Below are 21,628 nucleotides of genomic sequence, written 5' to 3'. Positions count from 1 at the left end.
CATATGATAGAAGTTGCTATATTTTCACAAAACTTAGCTAAGATATAAATATTAGTATTAAGCTATTGATACTTTTGTATTGACCAACCAGTTACAATTTAGTACCGTTTCTCAAACTCGGTCCACCACAGGAAATACAGAAATGCACAGTGTAATGAATTTAATATTTTATTTAAGACACAATGCATAATCATCATTGTGTAAAGTCTCAAAAACTTTTGTTTTGTCCAAACGCACTTCCTCTGATTGAGATTATAAACAAGTGGAATCACACATTAACACAGTTCAAATCAAGGATATAATAAATAAATAAAAAATGAACTAGGAGTACTGTTTCTTGAGTTGTTTTATGAGTTCCTCCAGCTTCATAGCAGTTTTAATGTCCCCCTGGATTTTAAGTCTGCCGCTGGCATATGCAGCAAACGGCTGTAGTTCGCCCTGGAACATGGCCACAAGGTCACTGTCACTCATACTTATTATCACATCTGGCTCTCGGGACAAGGACCCTTCACCAACTGCACCACTGCCTACAAAACACACACAAAGAGCATTAGAGATGTTTTATGTCATTTATGGAAATGCATTTTTTGCCAGATTTGGCTTACCTCACTTACTTTATAGAATTTATCGCAATTAAATTTCATTTACAACAATAAATGAACCTTTACCTTGACTTAAATCCAAATAGTAATTGCGATGCTGTCCATCTCCTGAGGTGATGTCAAACTGGAAAAAAGCCCCAACCTGGCAAACCAAAGAGTCAGAAAGCAGGAGATTCACCCGACTGAGAAGCTCTTCAACAGAACATGGTGTCGGCACAATGGCCTGAGGGACACTGGTGAGCTCATCTGTAAAAGTTATGCTGTCCCCTGAAGAGTAAAATGCATAGGTTTATTATTTCAAATCATCATAATGGGTATATGTTGGACACAAGCAGCTGTAAATGAGTGAGGGAGACCACACCTTGCGGAGAGTTTGAACTGCTAGTGTGGCTCAGAAAGTGCATGGCCAACTGCTGAATGGGGCCAGTGAGGCCCTCCAGTCCAGGCACAGACGGAGGCATGATGAAGGATCCTGAAGTGCTTTCTTCTGGGGCTTTCAGGAGTGATCCCAAGGTAAGCTCTACCCTGTCCACCTCCAACCCCCATGGATGAGTCATCACATTAATGTCCATCTGTCAACGGAAAGAAAAGGTATAAAGTCTGAGCTAGAGTCAGTAAAAAGCCAGCAGGGAGCAGCTCACATTTACTCTCACCCCAAGATATTCTCCCAGTTTAATCCTCTCAGTTTGGATCTCCCGGACTGTCTTCTTGGCCAGGCTGTGTGTCAAAGCGTTATGTGCTGTCATCCTGGTTGAGGCATTCAGGTCCTGGACTGATACCACGGACAGGACAGGGTTCCAAATCCTGAACTGGATGTCAGCTCCAACTGACAACAAACCTCCATCCTGAGAGGTAACCTGCAAAAACAGAATAGAATTTCAACATTTCCTTTTTGTTTTCATTATTACTGAAGGTTTATTTAACCAGGTAGGACAGATTACAACTGCAACCTGGCAAAAGGCAACAAACAAATACAAATATACAAGACAACATAAACACTAGTAAACACACTAATAAAACATTTACAAAGACAATTATATCTAAAATACACACAAAGGTGATTTTGAAGTGTTGAGCAGCTAAAAGACAGCCACAGCTCTGTTGAAATGCAGAGAAGGAAATATATTGTGTTATCATTCAGTGTATGGAGGCCAATCATTTCTAATAATTTGAAAATAAGAAAAAAGACTAAATAAAACACAGAGGACACGTAAATGTGGCTCAAGTTTACTATTGATGAAAAGCCAGTCAAAACTGAGTATCTCACACCAAGCAAACACCTTCAGTATCAGTTAATTCTCTTCATCTCGACATTGAACAACAGTGAACCCACACTGCCATCTATAGGACAAAGTAAAACACAACAATACAACACACACCCAACAGAATAAAAGCTCTACCTGACAAGGAGGGATGTTGAAGGCTCGGGTACGTAGGTCTACTTTCTGCCACTGGTCGATGAGGGGCAGCACAAGGACAATACCCGGGCCCTTCGGAGGACAAATTCGCCCCAGACGAAACACTACAATCCTCTGATAGTTAGGCACCGTCTGCAGACAAAATTAGAGGCAGACAGTTGGTGGTTTTTATTCTCTGCAAACAAGTAGATGTGCTGTTAGTGTAAATGATGAAGAAATACTTTCAGCTTACTTTTAGAACAAACCATCCAGTTACTGGGAAGGTTATAAAGGTGCAGATGTAGATGAGAAAGATGACCAACATGTTGCAAATCCAGGACAGCCATCCTTGGGAGGCATCTTAAAAGAAAGGAAGCAGAGTCACAATTTTAAGGACTTTAGCTTGAAAAGAAGCATTGTAAGATCTTGGGTTAGGGTATGGAGAACATTATTTTTTTCTCAGGTTTGACAAAGAGGAAGGGTGTCATGAAATATTGCACAGCTAATATGCATATCGAGCAGTCAGGGACACTGGTTTTGGAGACAAAAGTTCAGAATAGTGCTTTTTCATGTCAAGCACACCCTCAAATTTATATTTAGTGCATTTATGGTGGGTTTGGACAAATGTAGACTTTAGTAACACTTTTAACATTCTGCTCAATACAAATGGTCACACTCTCTCACATCTCTCACAACAATAGAGTCTACTTATTTACTACATTTGTTTGTGTTAAGCCAGCAGGCTGCCAAATTGAAGAAAAGGTTATAATTCTTAATTCTTCATAAGTGAACAATCTACTGATTGTATCAATTGCTTTTTTATTGACCACTTTTATTGAGTGGTAGAAGATGAATTAATGACAAATGTGCCAGATTGCTTTTCATATTTTAACATTCATGTAAAGCATCACAAAAGGACTTAGTCCTGACTGACTCTTCAAAGTACATCAGCAACAAAGTCCAAACTAGTGATGGAACAATATACGATATCATCGCTTATCGGGATTAAAAGCACTTACTATAAGTTAATTGTGGTGAATTTATATTACCGTGTTCCTCTCTCAGGCATCGTAATAATACCGTTAATCGCAATTATTTTGGTCAGGATAATCGTGACGTAAACTTTCAAAATCGTCACATGCCTAGTCCAAACAATTTCTTATAGTTTAAGTTAATCAACGTCACTTACCAGTGAAGTTGTTTTCAGAAACATTGGGTACGTAGTCAAAGGAAACACCTTTGTGTGAGCTGGGTCGTGTGAAGCTCTCAGAGAACAAGCCAGTGGAGTCTCTCTGCGAGAGCAGCTCATAGGGCCTGCTGCTGCTAAACATTGTTTTTTAAATAAAATACCCGCCGTTGCTCACTTGTAAGACATTCATACTGTTTATCGGTTTCCGTTGCAGCAGTCAGGCAAACGCGTTTGGTCAAAATTCACAAAACAAGAACGTTTTTTAGGTCGCTAATCGCTAATAGCTTTTATCAAGTTCCGTGTTTTGCTGTGGCTATTCTTCTTCTCGTTGTTTACTGACCCACCAAGAAATGTACACACTACCGCCACCTGACGTCAATGTGGACAACTGCAGTTTCCACTTCCAAACAGAGCAAAGACTAGAGTTCACTATCTCAGTCAAATAATGTAAAATCATCATAGAATTTTGAAGTTACTGCATGGTAGAAAGGCAGCTGTGCCATTATTTTTTTTTAGAGAAGAGAGAATGAAATGATCTTGCACTTGAGTTTCATGTAAGTTTGCTGTTACTGCAAGTCATCTGCAAATTAGAAAAACTTTTGAAAGATGTGTGTGTGAATTTTCCTTCCAAACTCTAATTATCTGCTATCTGCACATAAATCTGTTATTTGTTTTCAGTACAAGTCATGGCCAGACTTTGAACTTTAAGAGTAGATTGTATGGTCAGTGACTAGCAGACAGGAAATTGGATGTCTTCTTATTGGACAAATTTGACGTAAAAGGAGGTAAAATCCAAAAATGGAAAACAAAAATTGACTTGAACAATACGCATAAGTAAAACTCCTACCATTCCTAGCTGGCTTTTCTTGGACACCTGACTCTCCAGTTGTTAGTACAGGCACATCACTGCCAACATCCCTAAAACACAACTTTACATGGAAGAGATTACTGTGACATTTCTCCACTCATTACCTCTGTGAACGATTTACACATGCAGCCAATTGCTAACCATCTGCTGCCATTAACTATCTGGATGATTGTGTATTTAGCACAGACATTTGTGATGACAGCGACATGTAAGAAAATTAACATAGTCAAACCGTCAATCAGCCTCTGACAGATCAGCTTTTCCTTTATTTAAATGCTATTTCTGCTCTGGATATTACATACAATACTTTGTACTGCCTCATTTGCAGCTCATAAAACACTGGAGGCATGTGATGTTGGGCTGCAGATGATGCCCCTTCACAAATATTTGCATCAGTCTAAGCAGCTTTTTGATATAATGTTGTTGAACTTCATTTATTGTCAAAGACTGAGATTAATCAAGTTGATAAGAAAAATATATTAATATTTATAGTGAAAGACATTCTGGCATCACAAGATGAATCAAATTAAATTTAAATGTAGTTATGCAAAATGAATGAATGAGTGCTACAGCAATAAAAGGTTCAATGTCACATCATGCAACTTCTATTATATTGCGCTCATCATGTGTATCTGATTTCAAGGTGGAGAGAGTGCTCAACCAAGCTATGCTCAGCTCAGTTCAGTTCAGCATTTCCTGTGCCCCCTTCAAGCCCCACCACTCCCAAATTAGATGAAGTAGAAGGATTGAGGAGTCAGCACTGTGGCTACCAGGGATTGCACAGCCTTGCCATCTGCTGTCACTTCTCTAACCCACACACTGGAAAAATGAACTATCTCAGTCCATATCAAAGTCATATCAGACCAAAACAATGGGTAAATTACCGTTACTGAGGGTAAAGCCATGCCATGTATTTGTCAATATAATAAACATTGTTTGAGTAATGAGTAACCCGGCAGTAATGTTCTAGTCATCATGCTCTAAACCTTACCACAAAACCAAATGTTTTCTGTCTGTATGCATTTGCTTGATTACTGAGATATTGTGAGGACAAACACAGACACTTCAGGTGGCCTGTTACATATTGATTAAAGCTGCAAACTGTATTTAAAAAGCCTTGCTCTTCAAGTGACACACCTTTGATTTTTGGATTCTGGATTTAGGAGCAGACGGTTCTTAGTGTTAATGGATAATGCCTGTGTACACGGTGGACATGAATTCTACTTTCTGTGATAGGATTTCTTGAAAAAGTAAAGAGCTAGGGAGATGCAACTAGCCTGCTGTCTTGGACTTGTTCCTGGTGTTGTCTTCTTCAAGCACCAACACTAACACAATAAATGCCCATTCACAATACCCATGGTGTGTTTTACTTTTCACCAAAGCAGTCATGTGCAAAGTTCTGAAAGATTTTGTTTAGAAAATGGTCAATAATAATATCCTTAGAGGCATTATAGGGTACGCAAATAATGATTTTAAATGGGTATTAATAATTCCACAAAATGTATTTTTGTTGTCCATTGTTTTACCTGGCAGACATGTGGAACCTTTGTTTTTAGTTATATGTTTTATGGGTGGCCTCTTATATAAGGTTTTATTTTTCATGGGATCTCTTCCATTACTGCTGTGATACATGAGGGAGGAGGTGAAGTGACTTTTACATCCCTTATGCTTCGTATTTCATTATGCTTTCTTGTCATCTGTAAAATTATTATTATTATTTATTGTTGGTCTCTAGGAGGAGACAGACACCTTCTAATCGTATCACAAGTCTGATCACTGTTGCTAACTGAGATTACCCTAACCTCCCTGGGCACTCATTGCTTCTGATTACTTTTTCCCATACACCTTGGCCAAATTCAGAAACAAATAGATTGTAAAAACTCTTCAGTGATAAACATCAGACAATCCTATTTAAAATCAACAATAGTGGGAAGGAATTTAAGTGATTAATCCTCTCACATTTGATTGTGTGTAGAGGTGAGTCATTGAATGGAAACCCCCTTGAATTAGAGCCAGGCATCTTTATTCAGGGTGGTTTCAACTTCTTTTTCTTATAACTTGTGAATACACACATGGATACAATACATTTATAGCTGTTTCAACTTATGATATAGAGAAATAGAGAGAGCAGGTTCAGGTACAGCTTCTTCCTTATAGCTGTCACCAAACTGAACTCACTCAATCACTATTGTGTTCATGCAATCAAAACTGTGACCAATTTAAAACAGTGCTGATGTTCTTATTATGTATACATGTATGTCATGTTATTATTAAGAGTCTTTAAAATGGCTTGCACTGTCAAGTCTTGATAAACCACCCAACAACAAAATCAGTAAGGGAAAGTTCTCATGTTTGATCCAGTCCAAATGTTAACCAAGCTCTATAACAGGGCTGTCTATTAAAAAGTGATGAGTTCAGGAGCCTTAGGAGTTTGAAAAATTGTGAATATTCTTCTTCTTTTGGCTTCTCCCTTTAGGTGTCGCCACAGGAGATAATTTGTCTCCATCTTGCCCTATTCCTTGTGTCCTCTTCTGTTACACCAACTGTCCTCATGTCCTCCTTCACAACATCCATTAACCTTCTCTCTGGTCTTCCTCTTTTTCTCCTGCTTGGCAGCTCGGACTTCGACATTCTTTGTCCAATATAATCAGTATCCTCTGCTCGTGACCAAACCTTCTCAACCTTGCCTCTCTTACTTTATCTCCAAAACATTCAACCTCAGCTGTCCCTTGAATATGCTCATTTCTCATTCCTATCCAGGTCACTCTCAACAAACATCTCAGCATCTTCACCACTGCCACCTCCAGCTCTGCCTCCTGTCTTATAGACAGTGCCACATTACCATCTTGTGCACATCAACCCTTAGTTCGTCTTCACATACTCCTCTGCCACTCCAGATTTCCTCCTACAATACCACAGTTCCACTCTGCCAGTCATAGTCTCTATATTTAAAGGCCCTATTCTCGCCTCCACACTCCTTTGCCTCTTGCTGCATCCTGACATGCCTTCCCCCTTTCCTCTTCTGTCTTCGGCCAACAGTAGCCCAATTTCCTTCAGCTCCCTGTTGGTCAATACCACCGATGGCGGTTGTTGTTAACCTGGGCCTCAACCGATCTGGTATTTCATTTGGCAAAGGTTTTACACCGGATGCCCTTCCTGATGCAACCCTCCCCATTTATCCGGGCTCACCTTGCTTAATCAGAGAATAAAACAAGCAACCAATTTTGTTTGCATATGTAACACCATAGAACCTTTAATCTTGCCCAATAAACTAAGAAATCCAGGGCAACTTGCTCAATGAGCTTTAACAGACATGATACATGTCTCTCATTTGCTAATAGTAGCATGTTAACATGTCTGTGAACGCTAATTTTATACGTGTTCGTCAACATTCAATGCTTTAATCACCTCTCACGGTACCCCACGGTAGGAGCACATTAAATGAGGCACTTGGGACAATAGTTGAGACTGTGACCTTTACCTGTGGTGTTCTGGTTCAGTGACTGTGTCGATACTTGCATTACCATTTGTTATGAAGGCAAAATGGTTACATTTATTATTATTATTATTATTTTTACTGTTCAAGTTTCCATACATAAACAGTTCTAGGAACTTGATTTGTCTATATCGATAAAGTTATGTTAAATTGCCATAGCTGTGCCTTAGTCAATGGTTAGTGTGGGTTTTAGGACAGGTGGCGGCACATAGAGGCTGAGTAATGAACTGCTGCCTCTAGAAAGAATATTGACCCATCATCCAGTCGACATGAAAAACAGAACACAAAACAAAAATGCAGTGGGCATTTTGCTCTAGATTATTTTTTCGTTTAGCTTATTTCATTCATAGAAAAGTAAGATATATACGCACACACACGTACACTTACTGTACATACACATATACATACAAAAACACTTATCTACACACAGTTAGGTCTAACCAATAAACATTTAATTATATTTCCCCAAAATAAACTTAACAGATTTTTTAAATAGGATATTTCACATTCATTGTACATTCATAATTCAATTAATTGTATCACACACAAAACTACCTTGGAATATTTACATTTAATAAGTTTAATTTCTGTGAGTAGATGACTTGTTCTACTGTCAGCAAGGTGAGAAATATTAAAATGAGTATAAAAGATTCTTATTTTAATCACACTAATAATAACAATACTTTACTGGTGCTTTACTTTATTGGTGTCAAAAATGATGACACAACATTTCAGAGTTACATTATAAGATATCAACAAGTATACATCACATTTCTTATTACAGAGTACATGCATTTTCTAGTTTGGTTTTGTTTGCTGTGGTTACATTTTGGGATGTTTGGTATTTTCTTTGTAACTTATTTATAGAATAAGGCTCTTTGTGAGGACAGTTGCCTCAGGACAGAAAATACTGGTAAGAATACTTCGAATATTGACTTGTCTTACCTGTATAAGGGATGGGGCCGGGATGATGGATGATTTCTTCCAGAGGTTGAGGTGAAAGGTTGTAGAAGTCTTAAATGGTTACTGCTAAAAAAACAAACAAAAAAAAACCCCACCTGTTGCATACTGGGACCCCAACCCAATGAGATTAGTCGTTCACAGGGAACTGAGTCAATGAATTACTGTTTGTGATTGCAGTTCTATTTAAGTGTAATATATGTCACAAATTAACATGTGTAATTAAACCTGGATTTAAGTAACTAAGTAAGTTAGTTTTCAGCTCATTACCACTGTGTGTGGTGGTTTATTTTACACTGTGCATTTTGGGCCTCCGAGCTCAACAATAACCAATATACTTCATATTTTCAGTGACATTCGTTAAAAACTAATTTTGATGTAAAATTAGTTTTTAACGAATGTCACTGAAAATATGAAGTATATTGGTCCAGATGTAAAATTAGTTTTTAACGAATGTCACTGAAAATATGAAGTATATTGGTCAGTTGATCAATTGGAGCAAACAGACAATGAATAAGAGATAAGGAATACATTTGTACTATAATTGTGTTTTACACATCAGGGAGTGCAAAATAAATGTCGTTGTTTTGCTGTCCTACATATATTATGACAAGACAGCCTATCCTAGGAATAAAAGGAATAAGAGGCAGGCGGTAATATAACATTGCAGGTTGAACTGATTTATCAATCCAGAATAAGGCATACGGATGCCAGCTGCCGTTGTTGTTGCAGTAGTAGTCATCTGTAACAAAAATTAAGGTTAAGAGAGGCAGTAAATGATCATTACAGACGCCAACTACCGTTAAACGAAAACGAAGAAGAATGTTTCTGACATTTTCTTGTACAGTCCATCTGACGTAAGGCCGTCGTCAGTTGGTGACGCTGTGTCTCTTTGTTGGCTTAGCAGCGGCGACGGTTTGTTGTTATTTTCGCTGCAGCTGAAAACAGATTCGGGTAATTTTTGTTCCACAAGCAACGTTTTCCCACACTGTAGACTTTCAGGTGCGCTTGTCACAAGTTGATAACCACCTTAGGAATGGACTCAGACGAAGGATATAACTATGAATATGACGACGAAGAGGAATGTAGCGAGGATAGCGCCGAAGAGGAGCCCGAGGACGACACCCTGGAGCTCGGTGAGGTGGAGTTGGTCGATCCCGTGGTGGCCGGTGGAGAGCGAGACGAGTGCGCCGACACTGGCGGGGGTAGCCACGGTCCCGGGGAGGAGGAGGAAGAGGACTACCGATTTGAGGTTTTAACTGCCGAGCAAATCCTCCAGCATATGGTGGAGTGTATCAGGGAGGTCAACGAGGTCATCCAGGTAGGTAGTTTGGTATGTCAGTGTTAGGAAAGACCGAGGTCCAGACGTTGGGTGAAGCATTAACAGGCCATGGACGTTAGCTTAGCTGTTAGCCTGGTAGGAGTAGTTCACTAGCTGGAAGTTGGCACATTGGAAACACTGGTACGATTAACCCAAAACACACATGTATTTTTACATTTTCTTACCATTTACATAGTGCACAGTCCATTACACAAACCGGGGCCACGTTAAAGTAGACCATAATATAACCCATTATCAGTGTTCCAGGAAGTAGTCCAGTCCCGATTGAGAAGTTGACAGTAACGTTTGCTATGCTAACATTGGCTCGTAAGTTAGCCAGCGTGCTAACTAGCCAATGCACCGTTAAACAAGCTCCTTACTTGTAACACTTGACGTATGAAATCAGACAACTAATTAGTCATACTAGACGACAGTTGAAGTCCACTCACTAGCTATTTCAAATTTCACGTGACTAAGTGGGATAAAATAACAGTCCAATTATGTTTATTTGACTGTTAGACGAAAGGCTTGGTCATCGAGTTTGTTAGCTAGATTTATGCTAGGCTACTTCACCTAACGTTTCAACGCGTCCTTATCACGACTTCTAAAAAAGTTGGATGGACGATTCAGCCACACATGATCTAGTTACTAATCAAAAGATCATTTTAAGAGAACCTAACTGGCGCCCCCCGGTCTTTCGTTATCTTGGGCCTCCATTTCCTTTCACTTGGCTCCACTTGGGTAAAGAATAAAATTAACATTGTTCTTGATAAACCTCCGCCACAAATTACGATTTAAGAAAAGCGTTGTGATTTATATACAGCTATATACATCAGTGTAATAATTTACTGAAAAGAAGACTGCAGGTCTATAATATATATGTTATCAGTGCTGTGAACAGGCACATGGGAGTTATTTCTACATTACAGACTATGACATGGTGATTATTCTATAAATAGAATTTTAAGTTTAGCGATTACATTTTCGATTTTTTGTGCAACACCAACGAAAAACATTTTTAAATAAAATATCAAAATTTTGTTGTACAACATTTAGTTTTTAATGTGGAATATACGATGTTTAACTTCTTCTACTTCTCTGGTAAATGTCTCAAATGACGATACCTGTGAAGAGTGACTGGTTCTGTCTTTCATATGTAGCCACTATAAAATTCAGACAACAGAAATAGCTGCAGCCACATATAACCTTAGAGGTATTGTTAACGCTTTATCCAAAATGTAAGGACATTTCTCAGTAGAACCAGTAAAGCACCACAATCTACAGTCTCTCTAACATACTGCCAACACACATTGAACACTATACTCACTATACTCATTAAGATGGAATTCATGTTAGGAATGGTGCATCAGGTCACAGTAGTTTTGGACTAGGCGCTCATGTGGTTAAGTTTAGTCATAGTTTGTCCTGTCATTCATTAGTACATTGCAACCAATTTCACAATTCACAATTAAACTAACAAATGGGCTGGGATGTTGTAGCACCAGCCAGTGGTAATAATCTGGATAAACAGATGACATATTTCAGTGTGCCATATTCAGACTATTTAATTAACATTTAAGCACACAGATAATGTAGGATTAAACCTGTTATGGGTCGATGTCAATGCTCAAAGTTTACAATTATGTCGCTCAATAAATTCTCACTGCTCGACTGCAGTATTACTTCTTTTGGCCATAAACAAGTAATGGATGGTTTCTGTGACACTACTCAGAAGTTTGTACATAATAGTGTGTGTATGACAACACAAACAGAAAAATAATGGGCTTAATAATGTTCTGAGTCTGTGCTATCATGCACACATACATATATACTTAACATATAAGTTAAACATATAATGTTAATAATATTACTATTGAACTGAAACTCTAGCTTTTATCATTACAGTCAGCTAGTGTCTCTCAGTTCAGGGTACCTGCAAAAAAGTCCAGATAAAACTCTTTCAACTTGTATAAACGCTACAGAGTTCTGACATTCAAACACTGGTCAAGACTGTAGATTGTAATGCTAAATTTGGCTTCTGAGCATAAAGCTGTTGTTGGGAGCAACATGTGCCTGTTTTATTTTTGTTCATTAGTGTGGACTTAAAGAATTCATGCCAAGGTACATTAAATAATGTGCTACTGGCTAGCTGAAAATCTCCTTTGCTGAGGAAGGGCAATAATATCATTGATTTAATAGTAGCACAGAACAAGTACTGCACTTGTACCTGAGCTGGCTTTAAAGCTGCTTTCAGACAGGACAATGCTCAGAGAACTGGATCTGGACTTTCTCTGTAGTTTGATGTTTAAATGTGAAAAGCACAGTAGGGAACTGTCTGAGTCTGATGCGTTTACAACAGCAGGATGATCTGGGTGTATCCAGGTGAGGGGTACTGCCTGGGTCATGTATGCAGGAGGCATGAAGCCTATATTCCATATTTATGCCTTCAGGCACTGATGCAATGAACTTTCTTAATTGTAACCTTTTGTTTCTACATTTGAGATTTGTTTTCAGACACCTCACACATCTAATAGTTTCTATTAACATAGTAAAGGAGATCTGTGATAGATTTGAGGATAGTGTTTTGATACTTACATATGACCTCTTGCCTATGCAACTTCGGTATTTCATAAAAACTCCTCTCCAATAATCCAGCGTCTTGTGATTGGATCTGTGGCATTGTATAGCTGATTAAAAGGCCAAATTTGTGAGGTGAACTTTTCTCAGACATGCCCACTGCAAACTTGACAAGCACAGAGAAAAACACAGATAATCACAAAAGAGAAATTAACTTTTGGAGCCCTCGCATAACACGCATAAATAGATGACATGATTTCTAGCCTGCACACCCTCTTTTGCGGACATTTTGTTTTTCACGCTGCACTCCTCCGGACAATCTCCAAACAATATCTGAACTTCAGTGCTTCAGTTTATGAGTACAGCCAAAGGTGACAAGATGATAATAAATGCTACAAGGTTTGAAATAACAACACAAGTAAAACATTTATGTTTTACATTCGCTTTGCTGAAAATACATTAAGGTTCCATAACACTTTGGTATTTGCTATGTCATTGCTGGTACTTCAGAACAGCCATGTTGCGAATACAAGTGCTGAAGCAGATGACTATTTAGAACTGACAAAAGTTCAGGACCACATTTGGTTTTACTGCCATATGCAGAAGCTAGTTCATTTCACTTGTTGACATTTTTCCACAGCCTTGTTAATTTTCCCCTTAACACGTCATCTGTCCAGTCATGGCCAATGGTGTGCACATTTTGTAAATCATGTATTCAATGTTCAATTTGGTAGGTCATAAACAGCTGGCAAACTCCACACATTGTAAAAATGTACTTGAATCATTAAGAAAAACCTTCAGAGAATGTAGGACATAAGCTAACTTAACTTAGTCTGTGGTAACTTCTAAGCCTGTAGTTTGTGGTAGTTTTTATTGGATTATACTGTGATGAAAGAGTTTTCAGATGTGTTTATTAATACCAAATAACATACATGGGTGGTAGCTATGCAGTGTGTGTGAAAACTAATTACAAGTACTGATTATTAAATTATAATCATTCTGATCTAATATGAGGGTTAATCCTGATCCTGAAATGTGTTCCACAAAAGAGATTTTAACATACCAATCATCAATTATAGGTTGTTGTAATGTAATACATATAAATGTGATATTTAGGGCTTGTTTTTGACCACATATTTCTCATTCCCCTAGAATCCTGCAACAATAACACGCATCCTTCTCAGTCACTTCAACTGGGATAAAGAAAAACTTATGGAAAGGTAACTGTCTCTAAATTACATCGTTCATTTACCACCTAAGAAAGTGGCTGTTTTCATGCTTATTAAAATGCTGTTTTCTTTTCAACGTATACAGATATTTTGACGGTAATCTGGACAAGCTTTTCTCAGAGTGTCATGTCATTAATCCCAGTAAGAAGTCTAGGATCCGTACTCCAATAAACACTAGGTCATCGGCACAGGACATGCCGTGTCAGATCTGCTATTTGAACTTCCCCAACTCTGTAAGTCCCATAATGACACCAGAATTGTGTTGTTTGGAGTGTGTTAAGTGTGTTCAGGTCGAACATGATGTAGTTGTACACATATTTCAAATTGTTTGTCAAAAGGCTGGACCCTGACTGAGGCATTGCCACTAAGTTATAAACCTGCACTGCTAGGTTTGAAATTGTGGCGGGGGGAAAAAAGAGGATTCAAAATTTAAATTTAGAGGGTGATTTGTTTGGATTTGGCCTAAAGACCAGTGTGCCCATTTTTCTATTATTCTATTTTTCTATTCTATTCTGTTACATACTAATGTGTCTACAGTTTCTGTGGCAATCACAGTTCTTGGTAGTATGGTTTAATGTCATACTTAATCAGGTTGGTCCCTTCATGTATGCTTAGTCTGGTTACTAAAAGTGAATATGCCCATGTTATGTCTCGTTTGTTTCATTTGATGATTTTCTCTTACAGTATTTTACAGGCCTGGAGTGTGGACACAAGTTCTGCATGCAGTGCTGGGGAGATTACCTGACCACCAAAATCATAGAAGAAGGAATGGGACAGGTACCAACTGAGATTTCATGAACCCATAGTACAAAAACAACAACCATAGTCTTTTTATTGCTCAGTCTGACTAATGACATTTTTTCTTTGTTGTCTTTTTAGACAATTTCTTGTCCCGCTCATAGTTGTGACATTTTGGTTGACGACAATACAGTCATGTGAGTATCTGTTTGTTCTTATACTGTTCTAACAGGAAACAAAATGATAGCTTTTGTGGCCATATCCTAAGAATTTCTGCTATAGACCAACATTACTGCTTTAAAGTGTTTATGTTTAACCTGCAGTGAAAAGGAACCTCCTCATTGGAAGCATGGACGCTAATCTCTTGCACCAGCTGTTAAGCCAACAGTAATTGTCTTAGCCTACATTCTGATCCCACTAGCCAGCAAGAGATTTATTAGTGTTTTCATTTATTACTTTAAAATGCTACAGGCACTGACACATATGTTCTTAAGACAGCATTTAAATGTTAAATCATAGTTAATGGACTGTGGTAAGATCAAGATCAAGTGTTGCATATTTATACAAGAAAATCAAGTTTTCTGACTGTAATGTTGGCTCAAGAAAAAGAAAAACTATATTGTTTGGAAGGAAGATTTTACTTAAGTTAGCCATTTTGTGTAGTCAAAACTAATGTTGAATTGTGTGTCCTTTCCTGTAGGCGCCTCATAACAGATTCAAAAGTGAAGTTGAAGTACCAGCATTTAATTACAAATAGTTTTGTAGAGGTAAGCAATTTTTTCTCTGTAATAGGTATTATCCAAATTAACTATAACACTTTGGCTTGTCATGTTAAGCATTAGATTTGCCTGCTTGGAAAAATACATATTGTCTCATTCTTTCTCTCTAGTGCAATCGACTGTTAAAGTGGTGCCCAGCGCCAGACTGCCATCATGTTGTCAAAGTCCAATACCCAGATGCCAAGCCAGTGAGGTGCAAGTGTGGCCGTCAGTTCTGGTAAGAGAGTTTGTTAAAAAAAATATACACGTTTGATTTTTATTGACTGACATTACAAGTACTTTATTTGAGACGTAATACGCCCTCTTGTTGCAGTTTCAACTGTGGAGAGAATTGGCATGATCCTGTTAAGTGTAAGGTAAGCCTATCTGGAGTGCTTGAATGTTTCACTCTTACCAGAAATATAAAGTAATTTCCTTTTCCTTTTAAAGTTGGCTTTTACTCTCAGTGTAATAATTTCTGATTGTCATCTTAATGATTTTTTAGTGGCTGAGAAAATGGATAAAGAAATGTGACGATGACAGTGAAACTTCAAACTGGATTGCAGCAAATACGAAGGTATGGAATGAGCAGGGTCTGTTTGTTTACTTAATAATTTGGTAGTGTTTTGGATACAAACAACAACGTATATATTATTATTATTATCGCCATTATACAACATAAGAAAGCTAGCCAAAAGAAATCAAGCAGTTTTAGTATTTAGTTTTTTCCTCTAATTTTTTTCTTTTTTGTAAAACACTTGGCTTTGGGTAGGGACTAAATCATTAATACCCTCTCCTGACAGGAGTGTCCAAAATGCCATGTGACCATTGAGAAAGATGGTGGCTGCAATCATATGGTCTGTCGAAACCAGAACTGCAAAGCAGAGTTCTGCTGGGTCTGCCTTGGTCCATGGGAGCCCCACGGCTCAGCCTGGTGAGAAATAATGCACACACAGTAAATGCAGTGAAGAGGTTAAGCACTTGTTAGGGGTTCTAACAGAGTTCAACATCGGTTATTATAACTAATAATCATGAAGTGTCTCATTATAGTTTCCCGTTGTGTCAAGATAAGGTCGTTCTTTGGATATTATCGGCAAATGTCGGTTTGCTTGCATACCTGCAAAGAGGGAGAGAGGAGGATAGACAGAGAGAGGACTGTGCAGGATGAAGTTGGAGTGGCAAATGGAGATAGGAGGAGGCAGCGGAGAAATAAGTGATCCTCAGATTCACTGTAGAGTCACTAATGTACAGCAAATTACATTTCCTGTCACAAGCATCCTGACCAAAATCATTTGAGAGTTTTTTTTTTTCAAGATTCTGAAACAAACAGGCAGTGCTTTTCGGGCGTACTCTACCATCACTTGGTTCATGTCTGAAAGTTTACAGATGCAGAGGAAACAGATGAACTAATTTACACTGCAACACATTACTTACTGTAATGTAAACTACAAAATAAATCACTTGGATTGTATGTTGGTGAGCTACACTGAATTTTCAAGTGATTGAATGATCAGTTTTCCCCAATCATGAAACTCCTCATAATGGAAACTAACCACAACTTATCAACTTATTGTCCAAGCTTTTTATCTGGATGCGCAATACCATTGTATGTTGTCCTGTCTCTGTTCTCAAAGGGACTTAATACATTTTACCACGGGCTTTGATTATAATTTCTAAAAAGTTATCCTATTTGCCACTGAGGTGTTGTGGGCAGAAGAAGAAAGTTGCATAAAATCCAAATGCTCAGGTAAAGTTCATATGAGGTAAATGTAGTTCATTAAGATGTTGTTTTATCTGTAATGATTACTTTGAATATCCTGACTTGGTTAAATGTGAAATGTCTCGCTCTGAGCAGTAAAATGTGTGTTCTGGCATTCTTTAAAATATTGTCATTGTTTCAGGTACAACTGCAATCGCTACAATGAAGATGATGCCAAGGCAGCCAGAGATGCCCAAGAGGTAGTAGTACAATTATATTGAGCTCAAACATATATACCAAAACCATTGCTTACTGTTTATGTTTAACCCTACTCCACTGCAGCAGAACAAAGAGAATGAAAGACTCATTGCGTGATAACGTCACAGGTCCACGACATTATCAAGGCACTTGGATTGGCGATATCTCTACGTCCCCTACTGCTCCGCTGATTCTCGCTTCCTGTTCTGGTCAATTTTCACTGCTTTCTCCAAAAAAAAAAAAAAAAATTAAGTCGGCACTGTAATTAAATCTTAGCATAAACTGGCGTAGCCTCAAAATAACCGAGCAGCCAAATCCACAATCGACAAAATAAATGAACATTCAGAATACATCGGTGTATTATTATGTGGACCCAGATTGTGTCAAACATGCTTAAGACACACCATCCATTTGCCAAAAGGGTACGAGCACCTGCTTAATATTTATTGCATCATTAAATATCCATCCATCCATTTTCTACCAATTTATCCTCCACATGAGGGTCGTGAGGGGGTGCTGTGCCATTCTCAGGTGACATAGAGACGGGATAGACCCTGGACAGATCGCCAGTCCATCACAGGGTTCACACAGAGACAAACAACCATGCACTCACACACCTGTGGTCAATTTAGAGTGTCCTATTTACCAAATCTCCATATTGCATCTTGGACTGGGAGGAAACTGGAGAACCCGGAGAAAACCCACGCTCACAAGGAGAACAGGCAAATTCCACACAGAAGGGCCCTTGTTGTCAGTAAATGTAATGTTGTAAAATATTATGAATGGTTATGACATACTTCATATTTAACATGGCTAACTGTTACTCATTGAAGAATAGCGTATAGTCAGAAATGCATATGATTTAACATTACGAAGAGCTGGAACTAAAGCTAGTTTTATGATGTGTGCAGCGCTCCAGGGCCGCCTTGCAGAGGTACCTGTTCTACTGCAACCGCTACATGAATCACATGCAGAGCCTGCGCTTTGAGCACAAGCTCTACGCTCAGGTCAAGCAGAAGATGGAGGAGATGCAGCAGCACAACATGTCCTGGATTGAGGTGCAGTTTCTGAAGAAGGCTGTGGATGTTCTGTGCCAGTGCCGCTCCACGCTCATGTTCACTTATGTCTTTGCCTTCTACCTCAAGAAGAACAACCAGTCCATTATTTTTGAGGTATGGTAAAAGGGAATCAAATCAAATTTGATTAGAAGCTGTTTTAGTTTTTGTATATATTTTTTTTGATTATTATCACTGACCTTAAAAGTTTTTTTTGTTTTTTCATGCTGTGAACTAATATGTTTTGTCAATTTTTGGTTGTTCAGAACAACCAGGCAGACCTGGAAAATGCCACAGAGGTGCTGTCTGGCTACCTAGAGCGGGACATATCCCAGGATTCTTTGCAGGATATCAAGCAGAAAGTTCAAGATAAGTACAGGTCAGTGATGGATGAATTATAAACCACACCTGCCTCAGTTTGTGTTTTCTCAGACTTCAGTAAATTCTCTTGTTTCTGCAGATACTGCGAGAGCAGGCGAAGAGTGCTGCTACAGCACGTGCATGAAGGCTATGAGAAGGACCTGTGGGAGTACATTGAGGATTGAGGACACGTCCCAGTGCAACGGACTCTTGAGTATCTTGACAAACTAGAGCGCTGATGCAATTTAACAGGGCAGCACGGGCCTTCTGCCGCCTCTTCTCTGGCAAAACAACAATTTTTTGCATCATTTTTCCTGGATTTGTTTAACAAAATCTTAAAAATAAATTATATTTAAATAAAAGGTAGAGTAATAAAAAGAAAGTGTACTACAGTATTGTTAGCAACAGAGTGGAGTCTTGAGAAAGCAGAAAATCCATCATCTTAAATACATCCTTTTTGGCTTGTATTGTAACACCTTCCCTGAACAATTTTATTTTTCAGTTGTTTTTTTTTTTTTTTGCTTGTGAATCTTTTCTGTTTTGATTTTGATTTTTTGTTTTCCCATTAGTGTGAAAATGTTTTCAACAGCTTTAATTGTCCTGGCCATGTCTGCTATGTGTGGTGAGATCCTTGTCTGGGTGGCTGAATGTTGATAGGCTGATTGCAAGGGGCAAAGACATTTCAGGGAGGTGGGAGGGAAAAAAAACATCAAAAGAACAAAATAGCAAGTCTGTATTTTTCAATTTGTAAATAGTCCATATGCATGGAAGTTAAAGAGCAAGAGTGGCACGTGTTCGCATAATTTTGAAATATTTATTATTTACCAATATTGAAAAGTTGTACTTGCCATGTAGGTTGAGTCTGTTTCCTCCCTCATAATATTTGGGGGTTTGGTCTTTGGCAATAACGCATTCGCCCTGTCATACTCGGTCTCTTTATAGCAGTGCACAATTACACGTTATCAGTAAATCTAAATGGAGACTGGTAAAAAAGGGTTTCTCTCAGTTGCCAAGTGATCAGTTTTACACTTCAAGGGAAAGGTTGAATGCACTGGCCCCGTGCTCCTCTATTCTAACCATTTGCTGCACCCTCTTAGTTTTTTATAGAGGTGTTTAACATTTAAGAACTTTACTAATTATTTGCAAGAGCCAAACTGAGTGACATTCACTCTCTCTCTTTTCTTTTTTTTTTTCTTTCTTTCCCAACACGGCTTGGAGTAGCCCTCTCAAAGCTTAGCTTGCACCTTTGGGATTGAATGAGGGTAATAGAATGTACTGACGGCACAGCTTTGTAGTGCTGCTAATTGGGCTGGATCACTGTCAGAACAGGGTCAGACATTTGCATTACTCTTGCAGGAAATACTTGGATGGATGGTATGGGGCTGATGATGGTGGCCGCGTGTCTTTGAAGAGATCTCTCGATGTGCAGTGAGAGTGAACATTGCTTTAAACAGAGCTACTCAGATGGACTTGGGCGAACCATAGGCGGATGAGGAATAGAGGGCAAACTTATAAAGGTTGTAGGACTTTTTTATTACGCTGTTATGCTTCTGCATTAAAGACTGTATTTTCGCACATGGGTTAAGGATTCGAAATGTCAGTGCCCCTCCAGGTTTTGCATTGTTCAGTATGATGGTTGCTCTGGTTGTCAAGCTCTCTGCTTGTTAATGCTCGTTCATGTCTCTGGAATATGGCAGTCTTCACAAGATTGACTGGAGGGGACATGAATATACAGGCACTGATGCAAGTCAGTTAAAACACATCCTTTGCCCCAGGTTGAGATTTTTGGGGAATTCTATCCCAAATGCTTCTTATGTGTTAAAACTTATTATTTTATCCTAGCAAATTATAAACTGTATTGTTTATTTGAATAAATGTCATGAGAAATCTCACTTTTGGGAGTACTGTGTGAGTCATTAGAGTAGGTTTGGTCTCAGTCATCTTAATTACTCAAAACATCCATGATGCATTTCTGCACTGTTTATTTTGCAGTGTTAGTGTTCTACAGAACTTGGCAGAGCTGTGTCTTCCAGAGTAACATAATGTAATTTAATCAAACAAATAGATTTTAGGCTCAAATGTTAGCTCTTTTGTGCAGTTTTTTTTTCCAGTTTGAACAGTGAAGATCAATTGGTTTGTGTGCCACAAATGAATTATTATTTTTTTTTTCACTCAAGTTATGAACCAATGACAACATAAGTTAAAGGGACATCAAAAGATGGGCTCTTTTCACTCAGCTGTCTTGCACCATTGCTGTGATCACTGGGCTAATGTGCTCTTCAGTGCATACTCTGTTCTCTGCCTGCTAGCAATTCATGGACATTTTGAAGTGTGAAAAGTCATAGAAGCAGCTACATACATTCATCTGATACATCCCAAAACTTTTAATACTTTTCTACAATGTTTTCTTTATGCCATCAAAGGTGTTACATTTCCTACTGGTGTGAAAATGTGGAAGAACTTAGTTGTTTGTTTTGGAGAAAACATTAAAGTGCAAAATGTTGCAAACATTGTTCTGCCATGGGTGGTTGTTTGATGATTGACACAATGCTTTTTGTTGTGGCGGCAGCCATTTGAACTTTAAAAATCAACTAATTAATAAAATTAAGTGTATTGTGTGTCATTTGCTGTGGTTTCAAATAACAGCATTCCTGGTGTGTAACTTGTATTGTGCAGTTAAAATTGTTGCCACATGGTGGAGACAGACCCCTTTAAAAAGAAACTAGCATCTGGCATAAATGCCTTTGTGTTTTAGAGCAGGACATATTCCATAAATATCCCCAAACAACTTCTGTGGGTTGACATCAACACAAAGATTATTTACGCCATAAAAGTCAAGCTAAAAAAATTTATTTCAGAGAGAAACCATTTCAACAGACAAAACATGGAATCATTACAACAGTGAAGGGTAATGTTTGACCAATTCAGTCTGGAGAAGTGATATAAAATTTAAAATGAGGTAAAAAAATCTTATTAAAAACACCATGGCATGGGGGACATCCCAAAGACACATGAAACAGCTTATGTCCAGTCACACAATTACACACAGTACGTTAACCAAACCATCATCAGGATAGAAATCACTATGACGACAACACTGGCACTAGTAAACTGCCAGTCA

General features: G+C 38.4%; 3 protein-coding genes across 4 annotated transcripts in view; 1 reads left to right on the top strand and 2 right to left on the bottom strand.

The window, feature by feature from the left end:
- Positions 1-155: 155 nt before the first annotated feature.
- stoml1 (stomatin (EPB72)-like 1) lies at positions 156-3,526 on the bottom strand. Its single transcript, XM_058646044.1, has 7 exons — positions 3,189-3,526; positions 2,253-2,359; positions 2,003-2,152; positions 1,256-1,459; positions 964-1,174; positions 669-869; positions 156-527 (listed from the first exon to the last, which is right to left on the bottom strand). Exons 1-7 carry the CDS (start codon positions 3,328-3,330, stop codon positions 322-324), a joined length of 1,221 nt encoding a protein of 406 aa, XP_058502027.1. The 5' UTR covers positions 3,331-3,526; the 3' UTR covers positions 156-321.
- A 5,878-nt stretch (positions 3,527-9,404) lies between these two features.
- arih1 (ariadne ubiquitin-conjugating enzyme E2 binding protein homolog 1 (Drosophila)) lies at positions 9,405-20,399 on the top strand. Of its 2 annotated transcripts, none has more exons than XM_058646448.1 (14): positions 9,405-9,833; positions 13,563-13,630; positions 13,725-13,872; positions 14,324-14,416; positions 14,519-14,574; positions 15,078-15,144; positions 15,267-15,373; positions 15,470-15,512; positions 15,641-15,712; positions 15,939-16,069; positions 17,037-17,094; positions 18,004-18,264; positions 18,414-18,526; positions 18,608-20,399. In XM_058646448.1, exons 1-14 carry the CDS (start codon positions 9,549-9,551, stop codon positions 18,690-18,692), a joined length of 1,587 nt encoding a protein of 528 aa, XP_058502431.1. In that variant the 5' UTR covers positions 9,405-9,548; the 3' UTR covers positions 18,693-20,399. The 2 variants fall into 2 exon arrangements, with proteins under 2 accessions (XP_058502431.1, XP_058502430.1); XM_058646447.1 differs by having other exon boundaries at positions 17,037-17,097.
- A 942-nt stretch (positions 20,400-21,341) lies between these two features.
- Positions 21,342-21,628, bottom strand: part of c12h15orf39 (chromosome 12 C15orf39 homolog) — a 13,486-nt gene continuing 13,199 nt past the window's right edge. Inside the window, exon 3 of the mRNA XM_058646443.1 lies at positions 21,342-21,628. This exon is cut by the window's right edge and continues 1,483 nt beyond it. The gene's annotated coding sequence lies outside the window, so the exon portion shown is untranslated.

This window comes from Solea solea, chromosome 12, assembly GCF_958295425.1.
Source record: "Solea solea chromosome 12, fSolSol10.1, whole genome shotgun sequence".
NCBI lineage: Eukaryota > Metazoa > Chordata > Actinopteri > Pleuronectiformes > Soleidae > Solea > Solea solea.
This window is presented reverse-complemented; position numbering and strand designations above follow the sequence as displayed.